This window comes from Tinamus guttatus, unplaced genomic scaffold (genome assembly GCF_059628265.1).
Source record: "Tinamus guttatus ecotype Peru unplaced genomic scaffold, ASM5962826v1 Tinamus_guttatus_pri_ptg000004l, whole genome shotgun sequence".
In the NCBI taxonomy this organism is placed as follows: Eukaryota; Metazoa; Chordata; class Aves; order Tinamiformes; family Tinamidae; genus Tinamus; species Tinamus guttatus.
The window spans coordinates 6,600,252-6,618,037 of record NW_028288538.1 but is presented as its reverse complement, the minus strand read 5'-3'; the positions used below and the strand labels follow the sequence as shown (position 1 = coordinate 6,618,037).

General features: G+C 43.1%; 1 protein-coding gene across 1 annotated transcript in view; it reads right to left on the bottom strand.

The window, feature by feature from the left end:
• The window catches only part of LOC104576097 (AGBL carboxypeptidase 1), a 58,536-nt gene that overhangs the window by 23,070 nt on the left and 17,680 nt on the right, over positions 1 to 17,786 (bottom strand). The window contains exon 5 of the mRNA XM_088520844.1: positions 12,241 to 12,278. Coding sequence (XP_088376970.1) covers positions 12,241 to 12,278 — 38 coding nt within the window. The remainder of the gene's footprint in view (positions 1 to 12,240; positions 12,279 to 17,786) is intronic.

Genomic DNA, 17,786 nt, shown 5'->3' with positions numbered 1-17,786 from the left:
CTAGAAAACTTTAATTACTTGAGAACCCCTTAGTGAATGATGATTTTGTTCACTATTTCTTGTTAATCCTCAACCAGCTGTCATGTTTACTAACCTGCAGGATGACTAACCCCTTAAATCAGTCAATCATTCCTTGAAGAATTACTCAGGGAGCTCTGTAAAAGTCAATAAGAATATAAAACATGACAAGAAGAGGAGACTGAGGGAGCGAAGTAGGGACAATCTGGCTCATACTCAGAGATTCCCTGGCCTGTTCAGAATCTGATGAAATCAGGTTAAATTTAAGCATTTACAGCCCCTAGCATTCAGTGCTCGATGTCCACGCTTGCTGTGGCAATGATGATAAGGTGAGAAAAACCTGAAAAGCACTGTGGGCAGAATTGCTTGGAGGAGTTAGTATTTTTAAACAAAACCAGAATTACCATAAAGTGTTTGTGGGGTTATCATCCTGTCTTTCATGACAGACTTCCATGTTTAGATCCCATCTCTAAAGAAATAAGAACACACGACTGTCCCATGCCTCTGTTTTATCACTGGATGCAAAGCACTGAGCAAGCAGAGCTAAACAGCTTTGTTATTTCTTTCCCTCATGCTTCCTGTAGCACTTATCACCTTTGAGATCAAAAAAGTTGCTTTGAAAAGTATAGCTGAGGTAGTCTGTTCCCTGAGGAGGAGATGGGAGAGGCAGGACTACTGTTCCCTCAGCGCTTTGATCAGAAACTGCAGAATTACTGAAGAGCGAAGAAAACAAGATTTTGGTTCTCCTGACTCATTCCATTACTTCTCCTCTGCTCCCCTGTGTGGTCACCGTTTTTCTTTCTTTTTTTCATTCTTTCTTTCCTTCCTTCTTTCTTTCTTTCTTTCTTTCTCTCTCTTTTTTATTCTCTCTCCATATTTTTCCTGTTGTATAGTCAATAAAATAGCACACAGGCAAAGGAAAGTGTATGCCAAGATCTCCGGAAGGCAGAATGGCAAAAGCAGGTCTCCCCACCTGCCTTTGTATGTTGGTCTCTCCATCTAAGAATGCACCTGCATGAGCATCTGTCTATATTCTGGCACAAATACAGATGATGGGAATGAATCATTCAGGTATAAGTGGCACTGCACAGATTTGTAGGCAGCAAGATCCGCTCCCCCTGTAGCGGGCATGCATAATCTGTGTGGTAGGTGGTAAAGAGTCCTTTTGCTGTTATACTTTCATTAATTCCTCTAAAGTTCCCATAATGTAGAAGAAGCCCCAACCTTTTGTCTTCCAGCACAGTGTTGTCAGTCCGAGAAAATGTAATCATTGAGGCAGAGAGTTTTTGGCTTGAATTACCTCCCTGGTTAGCCAGAGGCATCTTCCAAACCCACTTGGACGCAGTCCTGTGCCACGTGCTCTAGGTGACCCTGTGTGTGCAGGCGGGTTGGACTGGATGACCTCTAGAGGTCCCTTCCAACCTTAAGCATTTTATGATTCTGTGATGTGGACGAATAGCCAACCTGTGGAAATATCAAATAGTTATGTGTTGCACCTTGTGAAGAAACGGACTCAGTCTGGGGTGCAGAGTGAGACAACTTTATTTCCAAACCGACTTCTTTTTATACTTTCTTAACACAAGTGTTGCAAAGCGCACAACCAATCAGCATCTGGCCACCTGCGCGGTTGTCTGGCTTTGTTTCTTTTCTTCTGGCAAGACACGTCGCACACGAGGCAGGGGGAGGTGTTCCTCAGTCCTCGTCTTTCTCGGCTCTGTCCCCCATCTGCTGCAAAGACTGACACCCTTGTGGTTAACTATCTGCTAACAAGGTACTATTGTCTTTGAACAAGCCTCCACATCTCACCCTTCTTTATTTGTTTTTGTTTGAACAGCCATGACTTAATTAAATGGCCAATCTATCCTTAAACACATAACAAGAAACAAAGCAGGCATGCTAACAATAAACAAAATATACCAAATATCAACAGGCTGTCCTACTAGACAGGTTACAAACGGATTTACTGGACTAGATAATCTTCTGTGGAAATCCCTAAGGAGGGACGGATCCAATTAATAGTTCCCAAAAGTTTTTGAAGATCATTCAAAGTCGTTATGTCTGTCTTTAGGGTCAATGATTGTGGTCGAATTTGATGATCAGAAATTCTCCATCCTAAATATCGCCAAGGCGGACTTTCCTGTACTTTATCTTCTGCAATTTTTAATCCTGCAGCTGATGCTGCTCGCGTAATCTGATGCAGAGCCTCTTCTGCTGTTTCCTTTTGCTCTGCAGCAATCAATATATCGTCCATATAGTGATAGATGAGGACATTATCAAAATATTTGCGTATTGGGCTTAAAACTGCTGCCACAAATTGTTGACATAATGTAGGACTATTTTTCATGCCTTGTGGCAGAACTCTCCAATGGTATCTGCTATGCGGTTCCATAGCATTGATGGAAGGTACAGAAAATGCAAACCGAGGTGCATCTTGCGGTGCAAGTGGAATGGTAAAGAAACAGTCTTTCAAATCGATTACTATCAAAGTCCATGTTTGAGGTAACATTGCTGGAGAAGGGAGTCCAGGCTGTAAGGCTCCCATATCTTCGATGACTTCATTGATTTTTCTAAGGTCATGTAACAGCCTCCAGGAATTATTTTTCTTTTGAATTACAAAAACTGGCGTGTTCCAGGGGCTTGTAGTAGGAACTATATGACCAGCTTGCAATTGTTCATCTACTAACTTGTGTAATTGCAGCAGTTTATTTTGTGGAAGGGGCCACTGATCTACCCACACTGGCTTGTCCGTTTTCCAAATCATGGGTGGGACCTGCTGCTGGATAGTGACCCCTAAGAAAAATCCGTGCTTAACTGCATGCCCCATTGACTCAAACAGTCTCTCCCCCACAAGGTGATGGATCCAGGCAATATAAATGGCCTAATGTTTGCAGTTCTTCCTTCTGGGCCAATAATATTTATCAATCTTTTGCTTTGCATTGGAGTACTCTGCCCACCAATTCCTGAAAGCGATGTATGTGCCTTAACTAGGGGTAAACTGTTTGGCCATTGTGAGGCAGCGATGACTGTAACATCTGCTCCACTATCTAAAATTCCTTGTACATTAAATTTTATCAGTCCTGCTTGTAGCGTACAGGATATCTGCGGGCGATTCATAGTTATCTGTTGAGTCCAGAAAATTTCATGCCCTGTGGACCCAAAAGAGCCTGTGCCATGGTTAATGTTTGCAGCGTTTGGTGTCTGTGGTAAAAAGTATACTAATTGTGCTATTCGGCTTCCTGCTGGCACAGTACAGGGTGGTATCGGAGTCCATACCATTATCTTAATTTCTCCTTTGAAATCTGCGTTGATAACTGCAGGTAACACAAACAGCCCTTGTCTCGTTGTTGAAAATCGCCCAATCAATAGTGCTGCCATTCCTCGCCCCAGGGGGCCGTGGACACCAGTTGGAATTAGCACAACTGATGTATCAGTAATTAGCACTTCTATTGTGGTGGCCAGGTCCACCCCGGCGCTGCCGCCTGTGCTGGCGCACAAGCGGCGGCTGCTTCCCGGTGAGGCCGCTCTGAGGGGTGATTTGCTGTCATGGCGCGACCCCCCGCCGCGCTCCGCTTGAAGTTTCCCGAAGGGGCTAGCGGTCGACCTTCCTTATCAAATTTTGATCGACACTGATTAGCATAGTGTTGTCCTTTGTGGCAGCGCGGACATAGTCCAGGCGCTCCTTTGTTTGCTTGTGTTTTCGGACAGTATTTACGAATATGCCCAAATTGGCCACAAGCAAAACATGGCCTTTTCATAGACATTGTTGCAAATGTTTCGGCCATCAGTGAATATTCATACTGTTTGGTACCGACATTAATACATGCTTTTAGCATGTCATCAATAGTAGGATCCTTTAGTGGCCGCAAAACTCTCTGGCAATCAGGGTTAGCATTCTCAACTGCTAGTTGCTTAAAAATGTAGCTTCGTGCTTGTTCATTATCAATTTGTTTCTCCAGAGCCTCATTAAGCCGATCCAAAAACTTCATATATGGCTCATTCGCATCTTGTCTTATGCTAACAAAAGGTTGTCTTTGTTTACCACTCTCCGGAACGGCCTTAAGGGCGCGGAGAGCAAGTGCCTTAACTTGTTGCAAGCCCTCAGGGGGGATTTCTGCTTGTGCTGTTGTAGCACTGTGATCGCCCTCCCCCATTAGCACGTCCACAGTAACAGCCCGTAAAGGACCTTTTTTCGACAGCCGCTGGTTTTCCTCCCCCTGAGCTCGAGCAAGCTCTCTCATTTTCGATTCCCACATCGTGTATTGCATATCAGTCATAATGAGGCGAAACAAAGTTTTAAAATCATGGGGAGTAAAAACCGAAGAATCACAAAGAGATTGTATAAGGTGGGTGGTATATGGTGCGCCAAGGCCATGATCTGTCACCGTACGTCGCACGTCCTTAATAAGATTATACGACAAACCTTCCCAACGCGGATTCTGGTCTGGTGCACAGATAACGGGAAAGGCTTTCAGCATGCCCACATCCCCCGCCTGTTTTGCTCCTCGTTTTACTGAGGCCCATTTATCGTGAGGATCCGGGGGGTATAGGTCTGGCTCCTTTCCAGGGTCAATAGGACCCGGACCAAAAGGATCATCGTCCTGTTCATCAGGTGGCAGTACCGCAAAGGCTTTTGCAGCACGTTTTCTTTTTTGATTCTCATCAGGACACGATTGAGGTAAAGGAGGCGCGGAGGGGATGGCAGGGGCCCCGATCCCGTCATTTATGTTCGACTGCAACCCACTATGAGATTTCAATATTTCGAGTACAACTCGCCATTGTGGCAACAGGTTAGCAGCAGCCTTATCACCGCGCGTGGCACTATCCCACAGTCGGACCCCAATTTGGTCCCATCTTTCCAGATTAAAAACATTCTTACTATTCACCGAAGGATCGTCTTTAGAAGCCCATGCAAGAACCTTTTGCAGCTCTTCTTCACCTAATTTTTTTCTTTGCGGTTTCAAGTTTTTAGGAGAAGCTTCTAAATCGTCCTTTTGTTCCTTCATTAGGTATGAACCCATAGTTCCCAGCCGCTTACCTCTTTCCTTTCAAGAGGCTTTTAGTGTGCACACAAAGTAAGCTTCCTTTCAGCTTGATCCTTACGCTTCCTTTCAGCGTGATTCCCGGGAGTTCAGCTGGGCGGTGCAACCGGAGAGACAGCTAGTCTTCGTGCCCCACGTTGGGCGCCATTTGTTGCACCTTGTGAAGAAACGGACTCAGTCTGGGGTGCAGAGTGAGACAACTTTATTTCCAAACCGACTTCTTTTTATACTTTCTTAACACAAGTGTTGCAAAGCGCACAACCAATCAGCATCTGGCCACCTGCGCGGTTGTCTGGCTTTGTTTCTTTTCTTCTGGCAAGACACGTCGCACACGAGGCAGGGGGAGGTGTTCCTCAGTCCTCGTCTTTCTCGGCTCTGTCCCCCATCTGCTGCAAAGACTGACACCCTTGTGGTTAACTATCTGCTAACAAGGTACTATTGTCTTTGAACAAGCCTCCACAGTTATGGACTCACCTATATTACCAAGGGACTCATGTTACAAAGAAATACCCAGCTTTGACATAATTCTCATTTTCTGTAGAGGGACAGGGACAAGCCAAGGCTGGGATTTGATGCTAATAGATGACAGTCTTATGGTTTTCACTGATTGAGGACATTCCTAAAGACCCTCCTCAAATTCCAGTCAACTTTGAAGTATCTACAATGAACACAGAGATCACTGGAAAACACACAGCATATTTAATCACAAAACTGAATTACAGTCAACTAGAAATATGATGAGCAAGGCACCGCTTACCAGGCAGAACAAAGAGATTTTAATCTTTCTGTCTATCTATTTAAATCTCTTTGTTGATGCCACTCAGATGATTCATTATGCTAAGAACATATATTGCTAGGTTTGGAGATAAGAATGCTCTACTAAATTAACCACAGAACTCTTAAGGAGTGAATGGAATATGAAAAACTTCAACATCCCTGCTCTGCTCCAGTGATTTTCTTTGAGAGCAAAAGATGGAAGACACTTTCTAAAGGGAAGTGGAAACAATCATTGCACTTTGTCCTTATGACCTATTTTTGACAGAAATAAGCTATGAGGGTTCCCTATAGAAACAGAATGAACTGTCCCCATTGAGAAGCCTAGAGACCTAAGTACTGGGATGGACCCAACATAGAATGCTCTATGGCTTCCAGAAGAGGCTGGTTTTAGTTCAACTCTTATTGGAAGCCAGAGGAAGACCATAGTTGTGCCCCACAATCTTCAGAGCCATCCTTCAGCACTTACTGAGCATTTAGGATAGATGTTTAACATTGGTACAAAGGTAGAGAATACACAAAGGATTAGCTAGCAAGTACAGGTGCCACGTTTGACTCCTAGATTCCAAATCATCTTTCTCTTAGTTTCAATACAAGAACAGCTGATTCTTTCTGCTCTGCAAATCCTTGTTTTGGTTTCCAGTGTTGGCCAAGGCAGTGGTTATCATGGAACTGTTAATTATAACATGGTGATTTTTCTCTAATTGGCATTTATTACATCATTAAAACAAAAATTAAGAAGGACCAACCCATTCTGAAGCTTTTGAACTAACCCCAGAAGGAAATTGATCATCTTCTAAAAATTTTCTTTTCTATCTTTTATATTTTGTTTTCACGGAATCTTCTGGTTGAAAGGAAACCAGAAAACTGAAATAAGAAATGCACCAAAGTTTCTGCTCCCTTTTTCTGACTGAACTGATTTGAAAGAGTTCAAATAAGGATGCTAGAATTTGGAAGACCTTCCCAGATTTGACCATTGAACTTTCTGAACCCTGACCATTACTGGAGGCATAAACACTGCCCACACCAAAGCATGGGCAATAAGAAATCGCAGGGAGTAATGCAGCTTCTTGTCACTTCAGTTCCATTATACATACCCGCCAGGAGGAAAACAGAGTAGGAAGCTGCCATGCCTCAGGACCTGCAATCTTCTTCTCTAGACTTTCAAGCTGAGGCATCTCCATGAATGAAGACTGATCTTGGGGAAGGAAATTTAAAGGGCATTCAAATAGTCTTTTTTTTTTTTTTTTCATAAAATGGCTCTAGTCAAAGAGATAAAGTTAAAAACTGGGATCTAGACTATCTTGCTGGAGTTCAGGAAGAAAAGATAGACAGAATTTGCTTTAGATGATTATGAAAGCAACAATTAGCAAAATTCAACTCTGATCACAATATCCTACAAATTATGATGACAGGTCAGACTAAAGAAGCACTCAAGTATGCACCCAGAGATCAGAAATGAAGTCTTGTGAAAAAAAAAAAAAAAAGGCACTTGATAGAATATTAGACAAATCACAGACACTGCTGCTGGCTGGACAGGTTTAACCACAGGGCTACCTAAACACAAATACAGATTCTAACACAGACGGTGCAGGGCAGCCTTTCAGAAAAGGAATGTGTCTGTGTGCTAAAACACCCCTTTCTGTGGAGTCGCTTGCTCTTCTTGACGCCAGCATAAAAAGAAAAGAATGATACTGGTTATTTTATCCTCCCAGCTGCAAGACATAATCCTTATGCTCTGATGGAAAAAAAAAAAAAAGAAAAAAAAAGAAAAAAGGAGGGTGAAAGTTTAAATAAAGGTTAGTTGATGGAAGATGAGGAGGAAAGAGCAGGAAATGAGAGATAAAAGGCTAGGAGGGAAAAAAGGGAATATAAGAGGGTAAGGAAGACAAAAGGAGGGAGGAAAAGGTACATAAGCAGAGGGGAAAGGTCATCGGCAATAACTGCTGCTAGCTCACGGAATTGTTTTGATAAAAAAAGGGGGTCACCACAAGCTGTTTCTTTAAATTGCTCATTACAATTTTACTAGGAAAGCACTGCAACACGGGTTCTGCCTGTTTCCCTAACCCTTTCCTTCAATATCTGCTGAGTAAACGCCTAAAAAATCCTGTCTAGCTAATTTCCTTAAAGGCATGCAAGCTGCTAATTCTGAGAAGTCCAGATAGTCAGGAATAACAAATACGACCAAAATTAGATGAAAATAACCTGTGATAAACAAATTACTCACCAAAAATAAATACTGGATTAAGCCCTGGTGAGAGCGGGGATCCCTATAATCACATCGCCACCGTGTGGCTGCCGGGGGCCCGGCCGGCTCGGGATCACACCCGCCTTCCGCCCACGAACCCCAAGAGACAGTTGGCCACGCTTATTTATCAGGCAGTTTTCCTTCCACCCCATAAAAACTTAAAAACAGCTGGTTGGTTTTATTCCGAAGGGCGAGTTGAGCACAAGGGAGCTGTGTGAGGTGCCGCGCTGGCTTTGCCTTGCTTTCACCTGGGCTCCCAACTGGTCACAGGAGCAAGATACAAAGGCAGGTGAGTAAAGGACCAAGTCACAGGAGGCTGGCCAGAGTAGCAGGGGCACTCTGGGGCTGAGAGGGGGCACTGGGAAGGATGCTTTGCCTCCACACACCTCGGTTGTTCTACAGCCATCTGTAAAACACAAAGCTCCACCGTAACATCCAAGAGAAAAGACTTGGTGCTGCCATAACGTTTCAGCTTCATTACAGGTATTTAATAAGCAACATATTCAGCCTGTAAAATGATGTAGCTCTGCTACACAGAGTTGACAGCATAGTGGAGAGACACCATAGAAAAGCTGCAAGGCAAGAGAGGGAGGATTTGTAATAAGCTGCTGGCTCCCTGCCTCTGGGCATGGCAGGTGGAAAACGGCAGCAAGAGCGATCAGGAGAAGGACCCTCATGAGGTCCCGCAAGGATTGAGAAGGTGCTCTGGGTTGCTGGAAAAGAAGTCAGCATTGAGCAACGAGCTGAATGACAGGTAAAAAATATCTTATTTGTACTAGTATCCAAGCTTCCACCCACAGCAATTTGCAGTGCTGCCATCAAAAGTGACCTAAACTTCTGTTCCTCCTTTATTCATCATCTCCATCTTTATAGATTTCCTTTCCTGCATCAAGGAATAAGACCACTAAGGGCTCTCTTGTCCTGTTCTAAGTTTCCAAACTTTTCTTTCTTATTGTGGATGAAGCACAGGTTTGTAGCGTCCCATCACTCACTTCTTTGTCAAATCTTCTACCTTCCCCTATGAAAGATTATCTTCCCCCTATCTTCTCCAGGAGAGACAATTTTCTAGGCACACCTGGAGCGCTATTTTTTTCTTATACTGATGCTTTCTTTCCAGGCAGATTTTGACTTTTGCAGTGTTACTCCCCTGCTAAGTGGGCATTTTGCATCAGTGGGCATTCTGCTTGGTAAGAGACAAGGCCAAAATGTGAAGCTTCCAGCCAGCCTTTGCTCTGCAGGTGGACAGAGTCTCAGGGTGGGCTGAAGGAACGTGGAGGAGTTGAAGATGGTGGTCCTGAGACCATCAGGGATACACCCTGCCATCTCTCTTCTCCCTTTAAAACTACTGTGTGCTTTCCCATTCAAATTCCCTGCCACGAGAAAGAAACTTTCCATATGAGAACCTTCACATGTAACCCCAACCCGCACGGTTGCTCAGGTTGAGGCTGTTAAGGATGTGTCAGCCTGGCAGGGAGTCCCTCAAAAGTGGGTGCTTTCCTGCCCTGTTTTTCCAACAACTTGCCCCCAGCAAAAGATAATTTCTTCAGCATCACCCAGCAAGTGGATTATTGCAAAATTCCAGCAAAGCTCACAAAAATCAGCCCAGTAATTCAGTATGATAGAAATAGAGGGATTTTCAACTCCAGTCCAGTTTATATTTCATACTAAAGGGCTTCTGGATACTTTGCCATGTAGAGTTTTACCATTTCTTTTCACAAGTAAATTTCAAGTCCTGCTTTTCTGTGAACCCCTGAACTACCCCAAGGTGCTAAGGCCATGGGGATAAGTCGGCTTACAGTGACAAGCCAAGCACCCCTGACACACTCATGAAAAACAATTCAGCTCTTTCCCAGCCATGAAAAATTTATCTCCAGAAGAACCGTATTTTCTGCATGTCCTAACGCAAACCTCCCAAAAGGCACAGCTTCCTTGTTTGTATGCAACTACCAGAGGACACTCCAGGTTAATGCCTGAAGAGTCACATGTCCCAAGCCACAAGACAAGGACAAAACTAGCAAAAATTCCTGACCACTGAGCATCAGACTGCAGAAAACCTCAGAAAACTGAGTACAAGTTGGGTGCTAGTGAGCTAGAGTGCTGTTTGGCGGAAAAGTGGCACCATTTTCTCAATCCCAGTTCCACTTAGGAGAACATCAGTTGACAGGACATGATGTGATTTCCTAAAGCTGCTTTTCCATGAAGACAACAGCTGATGCTGCCACATCAATGTTCTGCAGTTAATAAATGGTAAAGGAAATAGTACATATAACAGAAAATTGGGAAGGAAGTCTCCAAATGAAGAAAGATCTCTCCTAAGCAAAGTCTCTTTGCAGTGGTCAAGAGGACCAAGAGGACCAATGATTATTGTCAGCTACCCTAATCTGCACCTCAGAGTTACCCTAATCTGCACCTCAGAGTGATCAACCAAAGAGTAGCTATATGGATCATTTTGCTCAGTAGACAAAATCCTCATTAGAGCTCATTTTTGTACCTTCTGTGAAAGCACCCGACATTAACAACCAGAATGTGTTTCTTCATCAAGTAAAAGAAACAAAAAAAGAGGAAGAAACAACTAAGACGGGTGGTTCCACAGCCCAAGTGGGCTGAAAGAGTCACACAACAAACTGAAATTCGTATAACAGCAAATGGCTTTAAAATTTCCTTCACTCCAGAGGAAAAAGGAGTGGGAGAATTTGGAGCTCTTCTGATCCCTTTAGATCCCCTAGATCATCCACAGTTAATGAAAGGGCGGCTCTTTTCCACAGACTTTTACAACATGGGTTTAGAAATTCCCAAGAGATTGTTTCACAGCCTCCCTTGGTAATTAGTTCTTCATGTCAATACACTATCTTCAGTGCTAAGCTCAGGAAAAAAAAGCTTTGAAATAGAAAATGATCCTATAAATATCTTGGGACAGCAGAAGTTCACTTCCTGGTACTTACCATAAAGCAGCAGTATGAGAGAAAGGTATAAGCTGCTCCACTGAGCTTTCAGCTCCTGCTCCACTTTTCCATGCTTCTCTGTGAAAGCCTTACTATTTTAAATGCTAATTTTGCTTTTGTATTGCAAGCGGCTCCAGCAGATCTCCTCTCTCCTGCACCCACCACTCCCTTATTAGGATTTAGAGTCTGAAACAGAAGGTGCTCCCTTGTTGCAATAATGTGACCTTTAAATTTAGGCAGCAAGGTTAATACAGGAGAATTATTTCAGAATTCATCACTTGAGCTGGTGCAGCCCAGACACAATCCCATTGCAGTATGCTCATTTAAGCACTGCTTCCAGGACTACAATTTTTCACAAATACATTTATTCCTAATGCTATGAAAAGGAGAAGGGGAGGGGAAGAAAAGGAGGGAGAGAAGGACAATACACCATCGTGATTTATTATGGAGTAGATTGTCTGCAATAGTAGAGTGCTCTTTCTTGATCAAAGCTTTATTAAATTCTAGTAATAAGAAGCTAAGTGTTTTTGGATGGGATAAAGGCAAAAAAGGGTAACATGTTCACCTCAGGGCCAGTCACACCAGCAGTGTGTGACAGGGCATCCACGTTAAGATCTCCAACACCCCCATGCACTGGTGCAAGGTGAAGCCCAACTGGACAGTCTGGCTGTACCCAAGCAATGCCCAGGCCCCAACGCTGCCTTTAGAGCTGTGTGTCATCAGCCTGAGAAGCTGCCAGAGGGGAATAAGGCCACGTCTTTCTGACCACAGAGGTTTCCCCAGTCTGTCCCAGCAGCAGCACGGTTCCCAGGGGAGCACACAGCACCCCACCATCAGGGTCCACAGGCCAGAGAGATCCTGTCCCCACACTGCGGGGACCGTGGCAGCTGGCTGGATAGGATCTGCATCTCTTCCACTGCACTGAGCCCCAGGGCAAACCCTGATCCCTGAATACACAGAAACCCCCCTCATCTCGCAGACTTGCAGCGAGTTCCCTGGAACCTAGGGCATCACCTCCCTGCTGCTTGTCTGTAGATCAGGCGTCTTTCCAAGAAGCACAGCAGATGTACAGGGAACTACTGCATTATTGGCTGTCTTTTCTAAGCAGAGCTCTCTTTGGGGTTTAAGGTGAAGGAGGAACAAATGGGGAGTGAGGTCCAAAGGGATCATTCTGTCCAGTAGCACAGCATAGAAGGGAATATAAAGAAGAAAAGCTTACTTGATTTCAGCAAAGCTGCCAGAGCCTCAATGGCTGCCCTGGGGAAAGAAGAAAGATGGAGAAATAATGTCAATTTCCTCGATAATTTTTGTAACCTTCATCTTCATAGTCTCCTGGGCCAGGTTCCCCAGCTAGTCTAAACTGACAGCCTATCATTGACTTTGACAGAGCTGCAGTGTTTTGCACCAGCACAGGATCCAGTCCCTGCAGCTGACTCAGTTATTCTAAAAGACCATTAGCCCTCTAGCTTTAATGTTACACTGATTTGTAGTGACCATTAAACTGAAAGCAACACCCACATATCGAAAGTAATGAAGCAAGTCTTTAAACTGCTGTCCTAGAGCTATTTCTTTGTACCAGAGACTTAACACAGGCCTGTTCCAGACACTTTTGCCTCTATCCACATCAGCAGATGATAATTTCTGCATCAAGTGGGGGACATCCATGTCAGTATTCCCAGCCAAATTCCACTCTACTGTTTTCCATTTTTTCAAAACAAGCTTCACTCCCTCATCTTTTCTCCTACCAGCTTTAATTGAAAATAAAGTGTCTTTTGCTTTTTTTTTTTTTCTCCCAGTTATGTCAATGCCTTTTATTACAGTGGCATAGAAAGGTCCCTGCTCAGATCAGGACTCATGGTGTCACAGCTGTGCCCCATAGCACTTAGAGAGGAAATAGGTAGAGGGGAGAGATGCACAGAGACTTTTCTCTTGGCCCTCTGCATCTTTTCATGCCCGGTAAGCAGCTCAGGCTGTTCAACTCAGTTTAGCATGGTCTGAATAGAAGCTGGTCACTAACATTTGCTGCTTGGAAAGCTGCACTGAGCCATCCCTGCTCCCCACCCTCTGGAAGCAGATGGCCTCTCCACATGTTAGAAAGCCAGCCACATAGAAGATTTCCATATCCAGACACATTCTGCTAGAACAAGAACATACATGTTCTAACCTGGCTTACTGCCCTCCATGCCCATGGATTCCTAACAATGTAATCTCTTTATAAACCAATCCCCAAATAAAATCATATTAACTTCCATATTGAGAAAATTATTCCTGCAGCAGGAAATAAATATTTTTTGTCATCAAGCTACTGTTCATTTTGTGTTCAAATAGCATCTGAGAATAAGAAATGCTGCTTTTTGCTGATGTTGTGTTCTGGCCTTCTCTAATGTAACCCATCCAATCAATCAGTCAAGAGTTCAACACCAACATTATACACAAACTGTGTAAAAAGGCCCACAAATGCATACATAACATAAAACCAGCAGATAAGCTAAAATCTAACCAGTGGAAACATGATCATGCACTCGCTGCTCTGCTACCTCCACCTACACAGCAGGTATCAGCTGGTTAGATGAAGCCTGTGCCATTTTTAAGCCATTCTGCACGCTCAGAAAAGGGATATGTGACATCCCCTGATCAGCCTTTCCCTTAGTTTGTACTTTGGGACAAAATAAACAGTCTCTAAGCAATAAAAATTCCTTTCATAGCATTTCCTGAAGCTCAAACCTATGAACATACCCTTCAAGGGCACCGACACTACAAGCACGTTTATGCTGGCCTCTGTAGGCCTAAGGCAACGTCCCCATCGTGAGGCAGAGCGCCGGAGGGGCAAGGGGAAGACCTGAGCGTTTCTACCGCAATTCCTAAGAGACCCAAGACATTCCAGGAGGCACCTGGCGTTACTAAAGGGGTGCTTAGGAGCATTTGCAAAGAGTTTCTGCAGTTATGTCACTGTCATGAATGTCAATGCTGCCAGCAAGTCTCCCATCAGCCAAATAAGCAGGAAATGTAGATTCTCCAGTGCTTCTGGAGGTCTGTAAACTATGTGGTCAATCCAAATCACGCCACTCATCCCCAAAGGACCCCCATACCTCCAAAACTAGGTTCTCGGGTAATGTGATCCCCATAATGCTATTGTCTCAGAGTCCCCACTCCCTAATTCCTCAGTAAAGTTACCCAGAAGATCTAAGCTCTTCCTGACTATGCCCTAGCTCATCCCTCAACAGCCTTCACTCTGCTCTGGGCTGTGAGGGAAAGTTAGTCTTCTCTGAGCTGACGTACAAGAGCTATTTGTACTTGTGATGTGACCTGGTAGAACAGGTTTGTATCTGCTTTCTTCTAAAGCTGAGAGATCCCAGTTTGTCATAAAAACCTAAGTAAATCCAGATGGTAAAGTGGGATGTAAAATCCAGACCTCTCCTGTAAAAAAAGAGATTAACGGTCATGTTTATCCAGACCCCAGCATCTCCTCTGAGAGGAATCAGAATAATTTACAATAAGCGACCTATTTCTGAAGCAATAACACAGACCTGCAAGTGTGGCTAGCTGGATTTCCCATATCCAGACTAGCAAGCTAGGCATATCCTCATCTCAGTCCATGACAGTACATAGTACTGTAATAAAATAAAGTGGAACCAAACTAGTACATTTCATCCCTTTAAGTACTGCAATTCATCACATGGGTTTTGGCATAGGCAATAAGCTGTGTGCTGTATGTCCTACAGTGCATACTCACAGCAACTTGTAAGTAAGTGCAGACTCAGTAGATTGACTTAAACAGCACATAAGGCTTCAGAAAAAATTTTGAAAGAAAGAATAATTTAAAGACATGGGGTAAAATGCAAGGAAGATAAAATAAAGGATAAAATGGACTCATCAAAAGTATATCAAGCCAGACTGACCCGAAACCTTTTTTTGATAGGATAACTGATTTTTCTAGACAAGGAAAATGTGGTAGGTCTAACTTATCTGGACTTCAAGTATTTGATGCGGTGCCACACTAGATGTTATTAACTAAACTGCAGAAAATGGGGATTATTTAAAGAATTGTAAAGTAGGTAAGGAACAGGTTAAATAGGTGATGACAGGAGTTCATCGACAAGAGAAATTACTAGGCTGGAGGGATGTTACATGTGGAAGTCCTCAAGGATAAGGTTTGAGACTGATCTTATTTCATACTTTCATTAATGACCCTGGCACAAAAAGTCAGAGTGTACTAACAAAATCTGCTGAGAGAGTGAATTCAGAAGCTATGGCCAAGAGCAGGGAGAAACAACATGTTTTTGAGTCTTAAAGTAATAGAAATGGGATGAAATATAACAGCCCAAGTGGAAGGTTATGCATTTAGGGTTTAATGAGAACTTCTATCATGAGCAAGAGCTGACAATTTGGAAACAAGAGCAGAAGGACGCTCTGAATTACTAGCCCATTAGAGAATGACGACAGGTATGATCCAGCCAGCTGACATAACCAGGAGAAGGAAAGATCAGATCTCAGAAAAGCCACCACCAGTAGCGAATAGAAAGCAGGAACATCTTTGCACAGGGTTTCACTTAAACAGCTGTGTGCAATACTCCAAAAGAACAGGTGCAGAAAAGAGTTAAAGAAATCATTATGGTAAAGGATAACCAGCTTATGAGAGGAGTCTAAAATATCACAGTTTGACCACCTTAGCAAAATGGTGGTTTAGAGGTGATTGGGTTGTTCTCCATGGACACATTGGGCTGGGGGAGAAGTAAACACAAATGAAGTCAATCAGCTACTTAAACTAAAGAACAAAGCTGGCACAAGAACAAATGGATATAAAATGGCCATAAATAATTTTGACTGGAAATTAAAGAATGGTTTTAAGCATTGGAAAATGAAGCTCAGAAACATCCTCTTGGCACTGATGGAGCGAACAATCTAATGACTTTGAAAAGGGAGCCTAAATTGCTTTTAATGGGATAATGAAGATTTGTTGCCAATGAGGAAAGGGTCTGAAAAAAGTGACCCAGAAATCACTGTAGTCCTATACCCTTACAATTTAATTGCAGGTAAAATGGAAGGAAAATGAAACACAGATATTCTAAACACAAAGTTAATACACAGTTGTGCCAGTATAGGTTCAAAGTGCAAAAAGTCAGGTATCCTGTGCCCAACACTGGCCTAGGGAAGAATACAGAACCAGAGTGAACTTAAGAGTGCTAGAGCTTCCAGGAATCTCACCAAATCAAATAATCTGTAGTCCAGATATTATGGAATCACAATCAACTATGAGCTAAAAACCCTACAAAAGCCCCAACGCTGCCTTATGAAATCTCTGAACTGCAAATTGCTGGATTTTGTCACTTCTTTAACCTAGACAAACTCCTAGCATCTGCAATATGCTGTAAAAGTAGTTCACGCCTACACTGTGCGAAGTGCTGTCTCTTTGCGTTTGTTTTAAGCTTGGAGGTTATATCAGCTTTACAATTTACGCTTCAAATCAGCTGTCAGAAAGCATCCCCAGGACACTACCTACTTTCTGAATAAAGTCAAACATACAAAAGACCCCATGGGAGGCAAACAAAACAAAAGTCATAGAAAATAGGGACTTTCACTGAGAAATAGTCATAGAGAGAATGGACTTTCACTGAGAATGACAGACAGACAACAGATATGTCAATCGACTTTCGACAAGCCAGGCAACTGGTGTTGATAATGGACATCCCTTAACAGCGTATGCTAAACCAACAGCATCCTCCCTGACCTCAGAAGAGGTAATGAGATGAATAAGCCTGGGACAGGGAGAGAAAGCAGATAATAAAGACCATGGAAGGAAGGGAAAAATGATAGTAGCAGGAGGGAAAGTTTAAGAGCACAAGAAAGATGATGCTATGAGCCATATGCTAGAGCAGAGAATTTGACAGCATGCCCAGTGCAGAACTTTGCATTTGTCTTGAGAATGAATGGGGAGCAGGGGGGATACAGAGGAAGAAAGAAAACATAAAAAAAAAGAAAAAAGAAAAAAGAAAACCTGCCTGGATTCTTCTGCTGATTTTCTCTTCTTGCAGCATTACTGAAACCTTAGCTGTTTTGTCAATTCCAGGGTATCTCAAAGAAAAATCATTTATATTTTTTCAGTTAAAAGATGAATAAATAAAGTTGCCCTATCTTAAAAGGCTTAATAATAAATGCTGTTCCATAATGAAAGAACATTAAAAACTCCCTCTAATAGCTGTGGAGACAGCCACTCTGAAGAATGAAACTCTTTGAAGTGCTTCCAAATCAGCAGCTTGGAGATCAGGGCAGGAGAGCAACTAGGAGACAGACAGACAAATGCAACTTTTAGATTCTGCACTTAGGAAACAGCAGCAACAACAAAGAAAATTTCCACTGCTTCCCAAGCCAAACAGCAATTGGATTAGCCAGTAAAATTGGGCTGCTCAACAGCACAGAGAGAGAAGCCTTTTATGTCTAGGTCACCCTTTCAGATCTGGGCTACTGGGATGGCATTAGCTAGAAATAGTTGCAGACAGAAGGAGAGATAGGGAGTCACCATCTCCTAAGTTTTGTTCTCCGCTCTGATTTTGCTCACAGCTTGCAGCTCTGGGAAATATGATGGACAACTCTGTGCCTCTGCTGGTCTTTGAAGCAAAATACTTATTTTTGTTCCACCTCAATGTTGGAAAAAAAGATTCCTGAAAAGATGTTGTTACAAATGAGGTGCTAGGTAGACCATGTGAAAAGATTTCAAGATTCACAAGGCACATCGAGTTTGGTGCCCATCTATCAGGACTGCCTGAT